This window comes from Empidonax traillii, unplaced genomic scaffold (genome assembly GCF_003031625.1).
Source record: "Empidonax traillii isolate 1590-97213 ecotype Southwest subspecies unplaced genomic scaffold, ASM303162v1 scaffold2393:size25216, whole genome shotgun sequence".
Lineage (NCBI taxonomy): Eukaryota > Metazoa > Chordata > Aves > Passeriformes > Tyrannidae > Empidonax > Empidonax traillii.
Genome location: NW_020957586.1, coordinates 2,478 through 18,845, shown reverse-complemented (window position 1 = coordinate 18,845; position 16,368 = coordinate 2,478). Strand labels below are relative to the sequence as shown.

General features: G+C 55.5%; 1 protein-coding gene across 1 annotated transcript in view; it reads left to right on the top strand.

The window, feature by feature from the left end:
• Positions 1-1,610: 1,610 nt before the first annotated feature.
• LOC114071887 (neurofascin-like) overlaps positions 1,611-16,368 on the top strand; it is a gene marked incomplete at its 5' end in the record, with an annotated part of 15,969 nt that continues 1,211 nt past the window's right edge. The window contains 6 exons of the mRNA XM_027909770.1: positions 1,611-1,835; positions 3,623-3,739; positions 5,606-5,761; positions 10,549-10,680; positions 11,235-11,304; positions 14,617-14,628. Of these exons, the coding sequence (XP_027765571.1) occupies positions 1,611-1,835; positions 3,623-3,739; positions 5,606-5,761; positions 10,549-10,680; positions 11,235-11,304; positions 14,617-14,628 (712 nt within the window). The remainder of the gene's footprint in view (positions 1,836-3,622; positions 3,740-5,605; positions 5,762-10,548; positions 10,681-11,234; positions 11,305-14,616; positions 14,629-16,368) is intronic.

Sequence of the window (16,368 nt, the reverse complement as noted above, 5' to 3'; positions counted from 1 at the left end):
TCCCAAGGACAAAGCTGTGCCCTGGCCCACCCAGGCTGTGTCCCCTCCCTGTCACCACCACCTCCCCTGGGCTGGGGCAGTGATGGGCTGTGCACGGGGGGCTTTCTTTGGGGGCTGCATGAGGCTGTCGGGGATGCTGCGGGTATCACCCCCAGAGGATGTGGGGCTGGGGGGTTTGGGGTGATTGTGGCTGCTCTTGGTGCACCCCTGGGGCTGGGCTGGGGGTTTGGGGTGATTGTGGCTGCTCTTGGTGCACCCCTGGGGCTGGGCTGGGGGGGTTGGACGTGCTGTAACTGTGGTTCTATTGCAGCTGTGGGCAGTGGGGAGATGGACTGAGCGACCTCCTGCTCTTCTCTGCTTTTGGATCCCTGGCAGGGCTGAGGTTTTAGGGGTTGGGTCTCCCTTGGGGACGGCCTTGGTGAGAAAGCAAGCCCTGGCTCGGTGCTGGGCCACCTTTTCATGTGCTTTCCTAGAGCTGTTCTTGTTTGTGGGCGATTTTTTATCATGGCTGGTTTCATTTGCCTAAAAGAGGGATTTGTAATCCCTTGATCTACAGGAAGAGTAAGTAAATATAATTTAATGTGAGCATCCCAGGGCAAACCTCCTCTCAGTTACCTTTGGTATTTGAAGCAGCATTTCAGCTGCATTTTCCACTGGCAGGTTTGCAGGCCCAAGGCAATGCCCCCCCCCCCCTTCAGTGGGACCCTCACCCACACTCTGGGGTGGGGCTGGAAAGGGCACATTTCCCCCTTCCCTTGGAAACACAGCCCAGGTGAGACGTGGACACGGGAGCTATTAAGAAAACAAATTGCTCAGACTTCCCCCCTGGACACGTTGGGGCGTTGCAACCCCCGGGTCTTAATTTAAATGTAAATTTTGAGGGGCAGCGATGGCGAGGCACCATCCATCACTCGCCCACGAGCTAAAATCCACCTTAATGCTGAAGCTGCTCCATCACCAGCAGCATTAGCACAGAGACCAGCCAGGGTGGAAGGAGCTGGGAGGCTGCAGGCTGAATTGGCAGCTCAGAAATGCTGGAGGTGTAGTCCAGGGGCAGCTGAATTAATGTAATTGCAGCTCGCCTGGCCCACGACAAATGGGATTAGCGTGTTTTCTTAAGAGCTAAATCCCATTTCATTTTTCAGGGAGCCCAGAGTGCTCCCAGCACAGTTCTGTGCCAGGGGAATGGTGGGCTGAGGGCAGTCTGAGCATCCCCAGGCACCCCCAGCTCCCTCCTGCCGGGGGGTTTTAGCCCAGGATGGGGCAGAGCAAAGGCAGAGCAGGAGCAGGTCGTTCAGCCCGGAGGTGGGGATCAGGCTGGGGGTATATTTTGGGGGGTTATCCCCCCTTTGCTGCCCCCTCCTCACCCCCAGTGCCTCTCCTAGCCCTGGTAGGGGGGGTGCATGGCCATCCCTGCACGGGGATGAGCCCTTCAGCCTTGTGTTCCCGGTGGGATTCGCCCCCTCCCCGCCATCCCCCCCACGCTGTGCCGCTCCCCTGCCCTCCCCTGGCACGGGCAGCGTGGGGGAGGACGGGCAGGGCCCCCCCAGGAGACATCCCAAGCCAGTGTTTCCCTCTCCCAGCCGCGACTGGGACGCCTCCAACCGCAGTGGAGCAAACCAGCCCTGCAGCCACCCCAAGCACCACCACCGACACCACCACCACCACCACCCCAACTACTACTGACACAACTACAACTACCACAGCTACAACCACCACCACCACAACCACCACCACCACCACCACCACAACCACCACCACGGCCGCCACCACCGCCGTCAGCACCACGGCAGCTGCAGAGAGGGCTCCGGCAGCCACCACAAAGCAGGAGTTGGGTACTGAGCTTTCCTTTTCCTCTAACCCCTCAGATCCTGCTGCCACCTTCCCCATGTCCCGCTCAGGGCCCGCTCAGTCCGGGCACAGGGCGGGTTTAAGGCATCCCACGCCCCGGGAGAGGCTTTGGGGGGCGTTTTGGGAATGGCGGGGCACCGAGTGGCTCCTGGTAATTTAGTGCCACCCCCCTGGTGTCACTCTCTGGGGGGACACAGAGCCCTCCCTGGGGCGTGGCGATGCTGGGCGAGCAGCAGTGTTTGGGAAGGAGGTGGCAAACCCCTGCAGAGCGTTATCCCCCGTCTCAGGGCCGCTAAAAAGGGGCTTCTGGGGCTGCTGGCAGAAGGTGTCACTTCAGATTTAGCTCATCAGCCGCTGGCTGAGAGACCTGTCAGCATTTATAGGAGTCTCTGGGTCGGTGCTTCTGCTCCCTGTGATGCCACAGCCCACAGGAGAGCTGGGCAGTGTGGGAGTTACAGCACAGGGAGTGCGAGCCAGGGATTTGCCAGGTTGGGATCGGCCTCCCGTGCAATCAGCTGGAACAGGGTGATCAGACTCTGCTTTGGGGGAGGCATATTCCCCACTGTGTGTCTTTTAGAGGTGTATCTCCCTGAGCCTTGTCTTTAAAGTACTGCTATGATGGTGTCTACAGTTAATAAATAGTTGTGGGTAGTTATATTCACTTAAAAAGGGAGTCAAGCCAGGAATGCAAACAAAAATCTAAAGGTTGGACAGGGCTTGGAGCAACCTGGGCTAGTGGAAGGTGTCCCTGCCCATGGCAAGGGGTGGAATGAGATGAACTTTAAGGTCTCTTCCAACCCAAAAACCGTTCTGGGATGATTCTGTTACTCAGTTCAGACCCCTTTCTTTATATTCTTGCATAAGATTAGCTCAGGGTGGTTAAAAAACCACCAAAAACCTTATGCTGGGAGGTCCTGCCTCCACCTGACACCCCAGTTTCAGTAACAAAGCAAGATCATCACCACCACAGTGTCCCTGTTAAGTGGGGAAACATTGCTAATTGAAAACAGATAATTAATGGTGAGGCACAGAGCGGGGGGAGGGGATGGGAAGAGGCTGAGCCCTGCTGTGGGGGCGGCAGCGCAGGGTGTGTGAGAGGGATTTTAGGTCACCCCAAAGCATCAGGTGCCCCGAAAGTCACAACAGGGACTGCAGTTATTTATCTGTATTCTGCCAAATGGAAACACGAGCTGCACCCTGAGTAATAACAACATCAGACCCCCCCAAAGGTGTAACTTAGCCCCCGTCCCTGACCCTCACTGAAGGGCAGGATTAGCTCCACCTCACCAGAGACCGAGTTCATCCGCTCTCCAAAGCAACGTCGGCAACCCTTAACTTCAACATCAGAAACGAGTGACTTCATTGCCCCACTGGCTGTCCCCAGGCCCAGTCAGGTGACAACCATCTCTCCCAGCTTCGGCTGCTGGTTGTGGCAGTGAGCCCGTGTGCATCCATGCAGGTGCCTCCCGCCTCCAGCCGGGGGAGAGTTTGGTCCCAGCTCCCCCACTCAGGGACTCTTCACACTCCAGAGATGAGCTGAGGGCAGCTGGACTCAAATAACCATTCACAGTGAGCTGCTGCTACCGAAATTCCCCCCCCCCCAAAAAAAAAAAAAAAAAGAGCTGAGAATCTTGAAAAGACAAGGCACACTCAGGCTGAGATCAAAGCACTGAGCTCAGGAATTATTCTGTGAGGGTTTTACCAGCACTAGGTGAGGCCTCCTTATACTCCAAAATACTAACAACAACTCCTGTTCTAACCTGTCCACCAGCCACCAATGGATCGTCCATATGGGACATAAGAGCTATGGCTAATAGTAACTGGGCAAACATCACCTGGAGCCACAATTACTCTGCAGGAACTGACTTTGTGGTTAAGTATATCACCAGTAAGCATCAGATCGCGTGGGGAATCTACAGGGTGGTGGTGCCATTAGAGATCCTGCCAGCTCCCACCTGATTCACTTACCTCAATTGCTGTGTGTGGAGGATGGGAGGGGAGAAGATCCTGGGCTGCTCAGGGAGGACCAGAGTGAATCCTGGTGGATCCCAGGGGATTCTCCCCCTCCTTGTTTGTGAGATGTAGATTGGGCAAGGCTGTGAACTGCGAGCTGGGCTGCGTGTGGTCAGCATAAAGAGCCTTAAAAACATCTCTAAACATGGAAATTGGAGAGCACTTCTGAACGCTTTTGGACACTGGCTTTTTGAACCTGGAGTTGGCAGAATCCTCTATGATCCCAAACCTCCCATCATATAGGATATCATTGTCTCTTAACACTGTAAGGCTCGTACTTAGTCTGGAAACTCAGTCTCTCTGGGCTTAGTTCTTGTTTAGAAGGATGCTGGCGTGTTGCTGGTTGGTTGGGGTTTTCCCTGACAGGCAGTGCTGGCTGCTTATCTCTGCCTTTGCTTCCCAGCCACCCCAGCCCTCCCAGCAGCTGCTGTGCCAGCCTGAAAGGGGCATTTAAAATACACCAGTTAGATCAGGAAACCACTTCTGGCCACTTAAAACATCCCTTAAGTGATGACCTCGAGTTCTCTTTGAAAGAACTCCCCACATGGAGCCAGTGCCTGGTCTGTCTCCACAGGGCTCCTGCAGGCCACCATTTCCATAAAAGTCAGGGTAACACCAGCTTGCCAAGCCCTAAATAATCCCATATCCCAGCTCCCAAACCACCCTCTGCCAGGCCTGTTTTCCCCCCATCACTGGGAGCCCCAAGCACAGGCATTGCCCTTCCAGTGCCCACATGCTGAACCTGGGCTGAGTCTGGGCTGCAGCAGCAGCAGCAGCAATCCCATGGGATGACCCTCATCAGGGAGGAAATCTTGGAGATTTCAGCCCTTCCTGGACAGTCAAGGCTCTCCACCCTTTTTTGGTGGCATTTGATGCAAGCAAACCCTCAAAGCCACGTTTCTCCTCCCCTGCAGCCCCTCCAGAGCCACAAAGCCAAGCCCCGCTGCAGGCTGGCTGGAATTCCATGGATAATGCCCCGAATTAAGCTCATCAGCAAATGATTCCCAGCACAATGACAAGAACGGGTTGTTCTTGGAAAGCACCAGGGAGCAACCAGCCCACGAGCAGCCCTTCTTGAGTCAGAGGGGCTGAACTCCTCCCTCAAAAGCACCAACGTGCCAGCTGGGGGGAGCAGTTCCAGTTTAACGCACTATCCAGCTCATCCTTAACCCCCCCCCAGCACACCTGGTGCACAGGTCCCACCCCCAACAGCACAGGAACCAGCTCCTTTACCAAGTCCTGTAGCACCTTCATCCAGCTGAGCACGACCAGGCAAATTTTACCTTTTATTTTTTACACTAAACCCCCAAACCCGAGGCTGGGCCAGGTAAAGACCCAGGTCTTAAAAGCAGGGAGAGATTTGAGTAGTATCCGGGTATTTTTTTTTTGTTTCTTGGCGTGGCGAGCCCCGCATTCCCGCATCCCTGATCCCCCTGGGTGATCCATCAGGGAGCATTCCCGCATCCCTGGTCCCCCTGGGTGAGCCACCAGGGAGCATTCCCGCATCCCTGGTCCCCCTGGGTGAGCCACCAGGGAGCATTCCCGCATCCCTGGTCCCCCTGGGTGAGCCACCAGGGAGCATTCCCGCATCCCTGGTCCCCCTGGGTGAGCCACCAGGGAGCCCCCTCGCAGCTCCCGGAGCGCGAGCAGGGGCGGCACGAAAAGCATCGCCCGCAGTGTCGGCACGGGGGATCGCGGAGCCTCCCGCGGCTGCCTTTGATGTGCGGTTTCTGTTTCTCAGGTAACAACACAGAGAGATCTATCCCTGTTAAAGCTCAGACCCCTTCCTCTGTGCAGCTGGCGGATCTGACGCCGGGGATGATGTACAAGCTGTGGGTGTTCCCCATATGGTCTAGCCCCAGCGAGCACTCGTACATAACCTTTACCACCAGCTCAGGTGAGATGGGCGGCAGCCCCGGCGCGTCCCAGGCATGTCCCACCCATCACGGCATTCCCGTGGCGGGAGGGGGTTGGACCGTGACTGCATGGAAAACCCGCATCCAACCCCCCCCCGCCGCCCCCAGCTCTGCCTCTGGGCAGGAGACAACCGGCAGGTTGCACCTTCCAGGAAGGGCTGGGGGTCCCCCCGTGAAGGAAAGGGGGTTGCAGGAGGGTGGAGAAGCTGCTCGTGGTGTCCCCGTGGCTCTGCTCGTGGTCCCCCCCGCCCGCCCCTCGGTGTTGTCTGCGCTCCCGCGGGGATGGGGCTTGCACGTGTCCGGTCCAGGCTGTGCCAGAGGGGCTGGAGGGGACGGATCCGTGACGGGATGCAGGACCGGGAGTGGGAACGTGGGGTCTGCACGGGTGGCATCCCCACAGGGCCTCCCAGCCCGCAGGGATGTGTCGTCTGGCCCCGGGGTCGTTGGCATCAGCGATTTTCCGGGCTCAGCGGTTTTCCAGCTCCCTGGCCGTGGGCTTCCCTCGCTGCCCACTCATCACCACACCCCTGTTGGCTCCCACAGGCACTTCAGGAGTTTGTGAATCCAAACAACCTCAAATCCCGTTGTATTCCTGGGTGGGGGATCTGCAGGGATCTGCCTGTCAGGGCACGGCTGGAAAAACCACGGAGCAGGGAAACACCTGAGCAGCCACCCCTGCCAGGGGCAGTGGGCTCTCAAAGTCACCTTTGAAAGGTGACTTTCAAGGAACTGAAATGACTGTGCTCAGATCCAGCTGAGTGATGGAGAACTCACTGGGCTCTGCTGGGAAGTGCAAAAGGAGAATGGGGTTCCCATCGAGGTAGAGCTGGCAGAGGGAGGGGGAGCAGCTCCCCACACTCCCCTCCCAGTCACATCCTATTTGGTGTCCAAAAATTTGGCAAGCCTTAACTCCCCTGAGCGACCCCCCCTGACGTGCTGAGAGGACTCAGGGACAGATGACACTGCTGGTGTTCCATGGAACTGTTAAGGCTGGAAGAGACCTCAAAGATCATCGAGTCTGACCATTAACCCAGCACTGCCAAGGCCACCACTGATCCTTGTCCCCAGGTGCCACATCTACATGTGTTTTGCATGTCAGATGCTGCCCAGAAACACCCAGTGAGTGCTGGCCTTGGCTCTGCCCTGCCCTGAGCTCTGATGTGCCTCCCCAGACTGCTCCACTGCCTCGGGATGGGATCACACCCAGGGCACAGCAGCCACTGGAACGTTCTGCCCCCAGACCTTAGAGCTGATTTTTCTGCTCAGACTCTCCCCAGCACAGCTCCAGCTGCTGTGGAACATCCCCAGTTTTGTTTCCCCTGATTCTGAAATCCCTTCCAGTTCCACAGCCCCCACCCCACCATGAGACTTATCCCTCTGGACAACTATTCCCAACCTGGACCCGCCTCGTTTCTGTTCTCCCCTGCTCCTCACCCACTTTGGGATCTGTGGGGGGAGTGAGGGGCCAGCCAGGGGCTGGGAATCATTAAAAAAAAAGGGGGGGAAAAAAAGCAATATCCTTGGCTGATTCCCGCTGGGAGACTCTGCATATATTTTCCATAATTGAGAGGTTCCGACTGCTATTTTCCTGGAGACTAAAGGATGGGGGCCACCTTTATCCCTGTGCTAGAGGCTGGTGGTGACCTGAGCCCTGGCACTGTGGGATGTGCATGAATAAATGCACATCCATTTCTCTGCTGGCTGGATCTGCTGACACAAGTGCTCGGCCCCCGCTGACAATCATATGCCATCAGGAATGCTTTGGACAAAAAAAGCACTGTTCTTTTTTTTTTTTTTTTTTTTTGGGGGGGGGGGGGGGGATAGGGTGGGGGGATGGTTTTTCTGTATTTTGCAAATAGCTGTTCTGAAGGTTTCTTGAGTTTGAGGGCAGAGGAAGAAGAAATGTCCCACCTGCACTGTGGCTGCAGGACACGGCCCTCTGACTCTGATTAACTCAGTGAGCCACCAGAGCCCCTCCCAGCAGCAAAGGACACTTTGAAAGAGCAGAAAGAGCTCGATATAAGGAGGTTTTCTACATTTGAAATCAATAAGTTCCTCAGCCTGGACAAACATTGTGTCCAGAGGAGGGAAAGGAGCTGGGAAGGGTCTGGAGCACCAGGAGAGCTGAGGGAGCTGGGGGGGCTCAGCCTGGAGAAAAGGAGGCTCAGGGGGGACCTTCTGGCTCTGCAATCCCTGACAGGAGGGGGGAGCTGGGGGGATTTTGGGCTCTGCTCCCAGGGAACAGGGACAGGAGGAGAGGGAACGGCCTCAGGCTGTGCCAGGGGAGGGGCAGGTTGGACATCAGCAGGAATTTCTTGCTGGTCAGGGATTGGAAGGGGCTGCCCAGAGAGGTTTGGAGTCCCCATCCCTGGAGGTGTCCAAGGAAGGCCTGGCCATGGCACTGAGTGCTCTGGGCTGGGGACAAGGTGGGGATGGGGCACAGGGGGGACTCAGAGATCCTGGAGGGCTTTTCCAACCTCAGTGACTCTGGGATTCTGGGAAGAGGATCACTCGAGGCTGGAGGTGGTGGGACTTCCCATTCCCAGTGTTCTCCTTTCCAACTGAAGACAAAGCCTTTGCTGCTGTTCTGCTGGGGGAGGGCACAGTTTTGCCCCTGGCACAGAAATGAGGACTCTTGGGTGACGTGTTTGCTGCCACCAGATTATAATGAATTTTTTTCTTTCAAAAAAAAAAAAAAGGCTCTGCAGTGGCATTTCCAATCAGGACCTGTGGGATTACACAGCTGCTTTCCCCTCTTTCCCCTTGATCTTGGCCTTCCACTAAAGCAAATCCCAGCAGCCCTGTGACAGTCTCCCCCCTCCCAACGCTGCAATGACAGTCACTCGTTCAGCTCCAAGCACACATTGCTGTGACTCTGATTCGGCCCTCACGTGTTGCTTTTTTGGGAAGGATGGCAGTGACACCCCTACTTTGGTGACAGGCAGTGCCACCACCCCCTGCTGCAGTATCTCCCTCCCTTGTAAAACTCAGCTCCAGCCCTCCAACCCACCTCTCAGGCTCCTCTGGCACTTGATACTTGGAAGACCCCCTTGTTCCTGGCTGTAAAAGCCCCACCCCATGGCTGTTGATGCAATCTTTGTCCATCTCAGAGCTTGCCAGGAAAGGTTCTTTCCCTTCCCCTTCCCTCCCCGAGCACTCAGCTAATTGAATCCAGTTCTCAGCTCCTCTCTGTCATAACCTCATTCTCTCCTGTTAAAAGCACATCCTCGAGGACCTTGTGGAGCTCAGGCTGTGCTGAAGGTAAACGTGGAATTTGGCAGCATTAGGGGGGAAAAAGCAGCCAGAGCAGCCAGGGCACCATCAGGCAGCTCCTTCCACCTTGGGTGAGCCCAGGAGGTCGGTGCTGCTCACACGCACAGAATGTTCAGGGCTTGACATCACTTCTCTACCATTTTCCTTCTTGTCATTCTCTTTTTTTGGCTGAATTTCCCTGCCTGAAATTCCCTCTGTGGCTGAGATTTCATCCCGAGGAAGGAACTTCTTCCCCTGGGTTCCGTTCCCATGGAACAAGCACAACTTAAGCCCTGCAATGATCTGGGTTAGGGAAGTTCACCCCCTCCACCCATTTTTCCAGGTGCTGTCTCTCCCACAGGAGCCTTCCATCGAGAACACATCCAGGGAGAGGGCTCTTTCGTGCTTTCCTTACACCATCTTCCTTCTTGTCAGATTGTCGGGACAAAGGGCTGCCCCCTGCCCGTCTCAGTGCCCAGCTGGATGCCAGGCAGCCCAGCCCTCCCCCCAGGAACACCTCTGTGTGCTCCTGGTTAAATTTAGCCCCCACTCCTGCTGCGCTGAAGGTTATTTTCTCCTCTGCTCTGTCTTGCTGAATACCAAGTGCATGTCAATGAGAGCCAGAAAATGGCAGCGTGGAGCTATTTATAGGACACAGATTTGTCTGTCTGACCGTGCAGGAGAGCTGCAAACAAGGAGCCAGGGAACGTCAGGGAGGACACAGCAGTCAGGAGCTGTTTGGGGCTCAGGACACCTCCCTGCTCGGGATTAATCCCATCAATAGTCATGAGCCTCCTGAGGGTGCTGGAAGCATTGACAGAAAGGGTTTGCCCCGGGGAGGAAACACCTTCCTGTGCCATCAAACCACCTCTCAACTCCCTGGGACCCAGATGTCGTTCCTCAAAGCTGTTCCCAACTGCTGCATCCCCCCGTCCTGCCCCAGCCAGGTCTTGGTGGGCTTCCACAAGTCCCCTGCGAGCCCTGGGGGACCCTCTGTGGCCACCCAAGGGTGGCAGAGCCGCTGCCCACCCCCCTCTTCAGTGCAGGACTCCAGTTTATCCCTCAGGGCTCAGCGACCCCCTGGGCCAGTGGTGCTGCATCAGACACCAGGTGTGGATCCTCTTGAACTGAGAAGACTTTCTCCCTTCCCAGGGCCATCTCCAGACCCATCAGACAACAGATCAAATCTGTCACCCAGCTGCTTCTTGTGAAGTCCCTTTCCCCCCTGCTCTGTGCCAGCTTCCACTTTATGCTGTGCCTCTTTGCCCCTTGTAGCTCCTGGTGAAATGCTGAGTGGACCAACCAGCATGAAATGGAAAAAAACCAAACCAAAACAAAACAAAAACCAGCCCCCTCAGATGTTGTGCTACAGCCTCAGGTCACCCAGAGACACCCAAAGGCAGCGCCACAGGGATCCCCCAAACCCCTGACCTGTCCTGCTCTTCAGCTCTTCCCTCCATTCTCCTGCTCTGGCCCTCACAGCTGTTTTGTTGTCTCGTTCTCTCCCCCTCTCCAGCCTACACCAAGAACCAGGTGGACATCGCCACGCAGGGCTGGTTCATCGGGCTCATGTGTGCCATCGCCCTGCTCGTGCTCATCCTGCTCATCGTCTGCTTCATCAAGAGGAGCAGGGGGGGCAAATACCCAGGTGAGGCCATGGCTGCTGCTGGCCCAAACATCTGCACGCTCCTGGGGTGGGGAGGGCTGAGTTGTGTGGCTCTGGGATAGCTGGGATCACTGGAATCGCTGGGATCACTGGAATCGCTGGGATCACTTCCTCTGCTGTTGGTGGGATGAGTTTCAGCTGGTTAAAGGCTGGGCCAGGGCTCTGTGCAGGCTTAGTTAGAGCTGGGCTCTCCTGCTGTGTGTGCACAGCCCCTGCCCTGCACATCCTCCCTGTCCTCAGTGAGGAAAAGAGCTTCTCAGGCAAAAATCTCGTCACATTTTTGCAAAGCAAAGAGAGGGAATCCTAAAATTAATGCACCCTGCCTGCAGGGCTTGTGGTGCCACACAGCAGCACCCTTTGAGAACCCTTTGAGAACCCTTTGCAAGCCCTCCCAGGTGCAGGTTTTTTACCTGTCCATGAGCAGCCACCCTTCAACCCCCCCAGGGGTGTCCCAGCCCCCCCCCCAGCTGCCTCATAAAGCTTTGATTTCCTGCACTGATTTTAACCTGAGTGGTGGGGGCTCTGCTTGTTTCCAGTCCGAGACAATAAAGATGAGCATCTAAATCCCGAGGACAAGAACGTGGAAGATGGATCCTTTGACTACAGGTACGTTTCCATGGCATGTGGACAACCCCCCCACCCCCCGCCCCCCCCATCAGCCCCTGCCCCAGCCATCACAGCCCTCACCGCGCTCTCCTCCCGTAACTGCAGCCCCCCCGGGGCCACTCAGCCTCTGAAATGATTCCTCCCACCTTCCTCCTCCTGCCTCCTTCCCTCTGAGAGTCCTCTGCCAAAGGAAGCACTTCCTGAGGGACCAGGTTGGGAGGATGCTGCTCAGGTCTCCTCCTTCCCCCTGGCGTGATCAGCCCAGGGTAGAGCTGGGATTTGGCATCAGCTGCACGGGACAGCTCTCAGCAGGAGCAGACCAACCTTGATGACACTCCTAACACAGGAAACCCCCCCCAAAAAAAAACCAAAAAACCCCAAACTTTGTATCAGCCCGAGGGTATTTCTGGAGCATCACCCTGTAGCTCAGCCTCTCTCCTGCCCAAAGGGAGTGTCCAGGGGAGAAATGCCCAAATTTTGCTTGGATCAGCCCTGAAAGCACACAGGAACTCTGATGTGGGGGTCTGCCTGCATCCCAAACAAGGAATTTTCTGTGAGGTCCCCAGGTAACCCCACCAAAACCCCCTTGGAGGGCTCTGGTCCAGCCCAGCAGGGGTTCAGCCGAAACCTCTCCGACTTCCCCGGGCTCCACTCCACTGCTTGCACGCAAATGTCACCCTTTAAAGAGCAGCAGAGCCCTTTTCCACCCCAGGAAAACTCCCAGGATGTGTCAGGAAGGGACAGGCATGTTCCCAGGCATTCCCAGCCCTGCTGCTCTCCGTGGCCGCCCCCGGGAGCGGGAGCAGGTCCTGCTGTCAGGTCTCATCGTGTTGCCCACCCCTGACAGGTGAAGGGATGTTTTCCAGCACCTCCACTGGGCTGGGCTCGGCTTTACAGAACCAAAATGCACTTTTTCCCCGTCTGAGCTGGATCCAAAGCCCAGTCAGGCCAGCAGGATTTTTTTTCTCCTGACTTAAAGCAGGGGTGAACTCCACCCCGATGCTCCCAGCGCTGTTACAAAGCGAGGGAGCAAAGATGGGGGGAATTTAGCTGGGATTCAGTAAGGGGTGGAAGAAGACACACGTGTTCTGCCAGAGACTTTAGAGGCAGCAAACCCAGTGTGCCTGCACACAGCAGTCAATGGAAGCAGAACAAGTGCAGCCTCCCCCAGATCACGGCTGGGCTGTCGCTGGCACAGAAACTCCATTTCAGCAGCGATTCCTCCTCTCCCAAGGATGTCATTAAAGCCCAAAGCTCCCCAGTCCTCTGAGAGCACAATACAGAATACAAATACACCCAGCAGGGCCCAGAGGAAGCAGCATGTCCTAGGGAAAGGCTGATGTTCTTCACTGCCCTGAACAACACCCGGGGACAACAACACCTTCCTCATCGTGCCAGGAATGCTGCTCAGCACTTGGAGGGGTGGCAATAAATCCACACAGAGAGTCCTGGGCATGTTCCCTTCAGATTCCTGGCTGAGAACAGCAGAGGAGACACAGCTCAGCCTGGTCCTGGTGCAGGTTTTGCCCCGGATCAATCATCCCTTCCCAGGCATGATTTCACCGGTGCTGCTGGTGCAGAGCCATGACCCCAACCCCCAGCTCGTGTCCAGAACAAGTCCCCCTGATGATTTCAGTCTGACAGGGAGCCTCTTGCTTCCCAGGTTTGAGGGATGGTGTCAATCCCACGTAGGAAGCCTCAAACCCCTCATCCCCCCAGAGGTTTTCCCCCCACCACATTCCTCGGGCTCAGCTCATCCCCTGGAGCTCAGCCCAGGCCCCCCAGCCGAGCTTCTGGCAGTACCCCCTCATTCCATGGCTCTGCTTCTCAAGAGGCCACCAGGGTGGTCCCAGCTGAGGCCTCCTGGCCCCCATCCCTCTTCTCCTGAGGCAAATCCATTGCCAGGGGCCATGGATGCCAGAGAAGGACACCCAAGCTCTTGGCATGGCTGGCAGCAGTGCTGCACTTGCTGCCCCAGCACCATCCAAGGGGCATGGACTTCCAGGCAAGGGGAAGGAATGGGGTAAATCCTTCACCCTCCTGCTTTTAGCTGAGGCTCCATCTTCGACTGACAGCCCCATTCCCAAAAGTTTGCAGGCTACAGGCACAGTAGGAGGACAACAAGCAAGGTCCAAGATGCTCCCACATTTTCAATCTCATTGTCCTGTGGACTGAACATGGGGGGGGGGGGGGGGGGGAAAAACCCCAATCAAAGAACAACCAGAAAACCCCAACAACCCATAAACTTCGCCCCCTCCTCAGGAACAACAGGTTTCCTGGGAGAGAAGTAATAGGAGGCTTCCCCTCAAGGAGGCAGAAAGGAAGGTGAAGCTGAAGGATTGCTGCGAAATGCTGGTGGCTGATTAAGATTGGAAATGATTGTGATGTTGGGCTCAAGGAGGGGAGCAATTAGTATTTCAGGCAAGGACAGGAATTGAGCTGACGTGAGTCCTTCAGTGGCTCCCCTCCCCACCTCCACATGGCATGTCTGATGTGCTCTCATCACACCTCACGTCCTTAATGCCCCGTGCATGCGACTTTCGGATCTCTGCAGCCCGTAATTAAGAGACACTGTCACATCTTTCTGTCCCACGAACAGAATAATGGTTTTCCTGAGCAGAGGCTAAGCTGGGAAGCTTCTTTTCCAAGCAGGAGACCATTATCCTTGGACAATGTTCTGTGCCGGTGGCTGTGCCTCATTATACCAAACGCTCAGCGCTGCACGTGGGGAAACCCGGGATGCTGGGAAGGGCAAGTGGAGCGGTTTCAGCTGCTGGATTCCAGCTGAGCTTCAGGGCAGTCCCCTGGCAGAGGTGCCACACCGCAGGCAGCGCCAGCTTGCCAGGATGGGCCACCCCAGCAAGGCAGGAGGACACAGGACCGTCCTTGGTGCAGGTCTGGCAGCAGGTGACACCACCCGGGCCGTGTCACAGAGATCCAGCAGAAGGCTGGAGGGAAACCCAAGCCACCCTTCCCCTTGGCCCTTGTCCTGCTGCATGTCTGTCCCCAGAGCCACAACCCTCCCCTGCAGCTGCTCCCTGGTGGCCTCCAAGCACAGCCCTTGGTGGCCATCCCAGGGAGGCTCACCCAGCTCCCAGCAGCTGTCCCAGCTGTGTTTGGTATAACGAGGCACTCAAGGCCCCACCCTGAGGAACGCGGGCGTTTCCTTTTTGGTTTTTTTTTTAGCACTGCCCCCTGTAAATGCAGAGCTCATCATATCTCTCTCTCTGATCAGGCTCTTTCTGCTTCTCTCTGTTTTATTCCCATTCTTTCTTCTCCTTTTCACCTGGTCTATCCACATGGACCATGAAGGTCTCTTGAAAGGTAGGACCACGTGCTGCCAGAAGTCCGGCACATTTAGCTTTTTTTTTTTTACTTTATTTTATTTTATTTTTAATTTATTTTCCTTCCTTCTACCCACTGATTTCTTGACAGCCAAAACAACCTCCCTCCCCCCTCCCCCTGTTCCCGTGTTCCTGCCTCACCTAACACATTAAACAAGACCCCTCTAACTCCTGCTGGCACTGGGGGTACCCCCACATCCAGCAGGTTGCCTGGAAATGCTCAGTGGGCTGGGGGTACCCCCAGGAGCCAGCCAGGCCCCCCCCTTCCCCCAGCTCGAGCTGCTGATCCCTCCTGGTGTAGCAGGGTTGGACCTGGGAGCGATGCCCTCGGTGCCCTCAGCACCCAGGGCATGGGGACAAGGGACACGAGCCCGAAGCGCTGGATCCTGAGACGCTCTTCGTCTCAGCCCTGAAAAACCCTCCCTGTGGCTCAAGCCTCCCCCTCTTCCCGAGGATTTATGGCCCTCAGGACAACGTCTCCCAGATGGTTTCCGTCTGGTTCTCTAATGCACACCGGGCAGAGCCTGGGAAATCCATTTGTTGGGGTTGTGTTACATCGAGGGGCTGATGGATCTCTGCTGCACCCTCCTAATGCACTAACGGGAGAAACGGTCCTGGAGAGAGGTAAAAACCAGGAAATGCATTGAGGGCAAAAATCTGGCTCTGGGTCGAGCTTCACCTGCCCCCCAAACCTTGGGAAAGGATCCTGCAAAGAGAGGGATCTGGGTTTTGCCACTCTCTACTCGGCGTTTTTTGGGGCTTTCTAACCTTCAGTCCCGCTTGCAGACTGAACTCTTCCTCTCCCACCACCAACCCCTCACCCCCCACCCCCCAAAAAAAAAGCTGCTTTCAGAGCTAACAAGTTATTTCCCGTTGTGATGCCAAGTTAACACGAGGTCTCCAGTCTTGGGTTTGTGTTACTGTTTCATTCCCAAAGTGCTGATCCCAGGAAACCCCGGGGGAAAAGCCGCCTGTTGTGCCGTGGGACACCAAATTCCTCTCCCACTGCGGAGCTGATGCCATTAATTAGGTGGAATGAGGGAGAATTAATGCCTTCCCCAGCTGAAGAGCAGTTTGCTCCCTGGTCCAAGCAAAGTGCAAAGTTAAAAAAAAAAAAGCCCAGTAGTTTTACCAGTTTTAAGGAAAATAAAGGAGCAGAGCAGTGAGTGAGCGAGTCTGACAGGCCCCAAGCCAAAACAACAGCGAAAAAACAGGAATGGAGATGGGAGCACAAATATTTAAGTGATATCTTCCACAATACAACAGAATTTGCAAGCTGGACGTGAGATCAAACATGAACTAAGGGCTAGTTGATATGAAAATTAATTTTATATATATATATGTATATATATATAATCCACTCTCATCCTCCACAAAATATCACTTCTATGTATGAGATCCCAGCCCTTCCCCTCCAGAGAGAAAACAGGTTTTCCCTCTTTAGGTTTTTTTTTGTTGTTATAAAAGGCTTTCTTTAAAGTGGTGTTTTTTTTCCTGTGGGTCAAACTCTTTATTTTTCAGTGACCTGGCTGAATCATTCTAGTGGGGGGGAAAAAAAAAAAGGAGAAAAGCATAAAGAACTGAGCGAAGGAGCTCAGAAATAAGCTCAGAAAGGTAAAATTCCCACGAGTTTTGGAAGCTGCACAGAACTTGGCATCCTATACGTGCCCCCTTGCAGTGCTTGGAGTGCCTCCCATTGCATGTAACTCTCTAAAGGGGG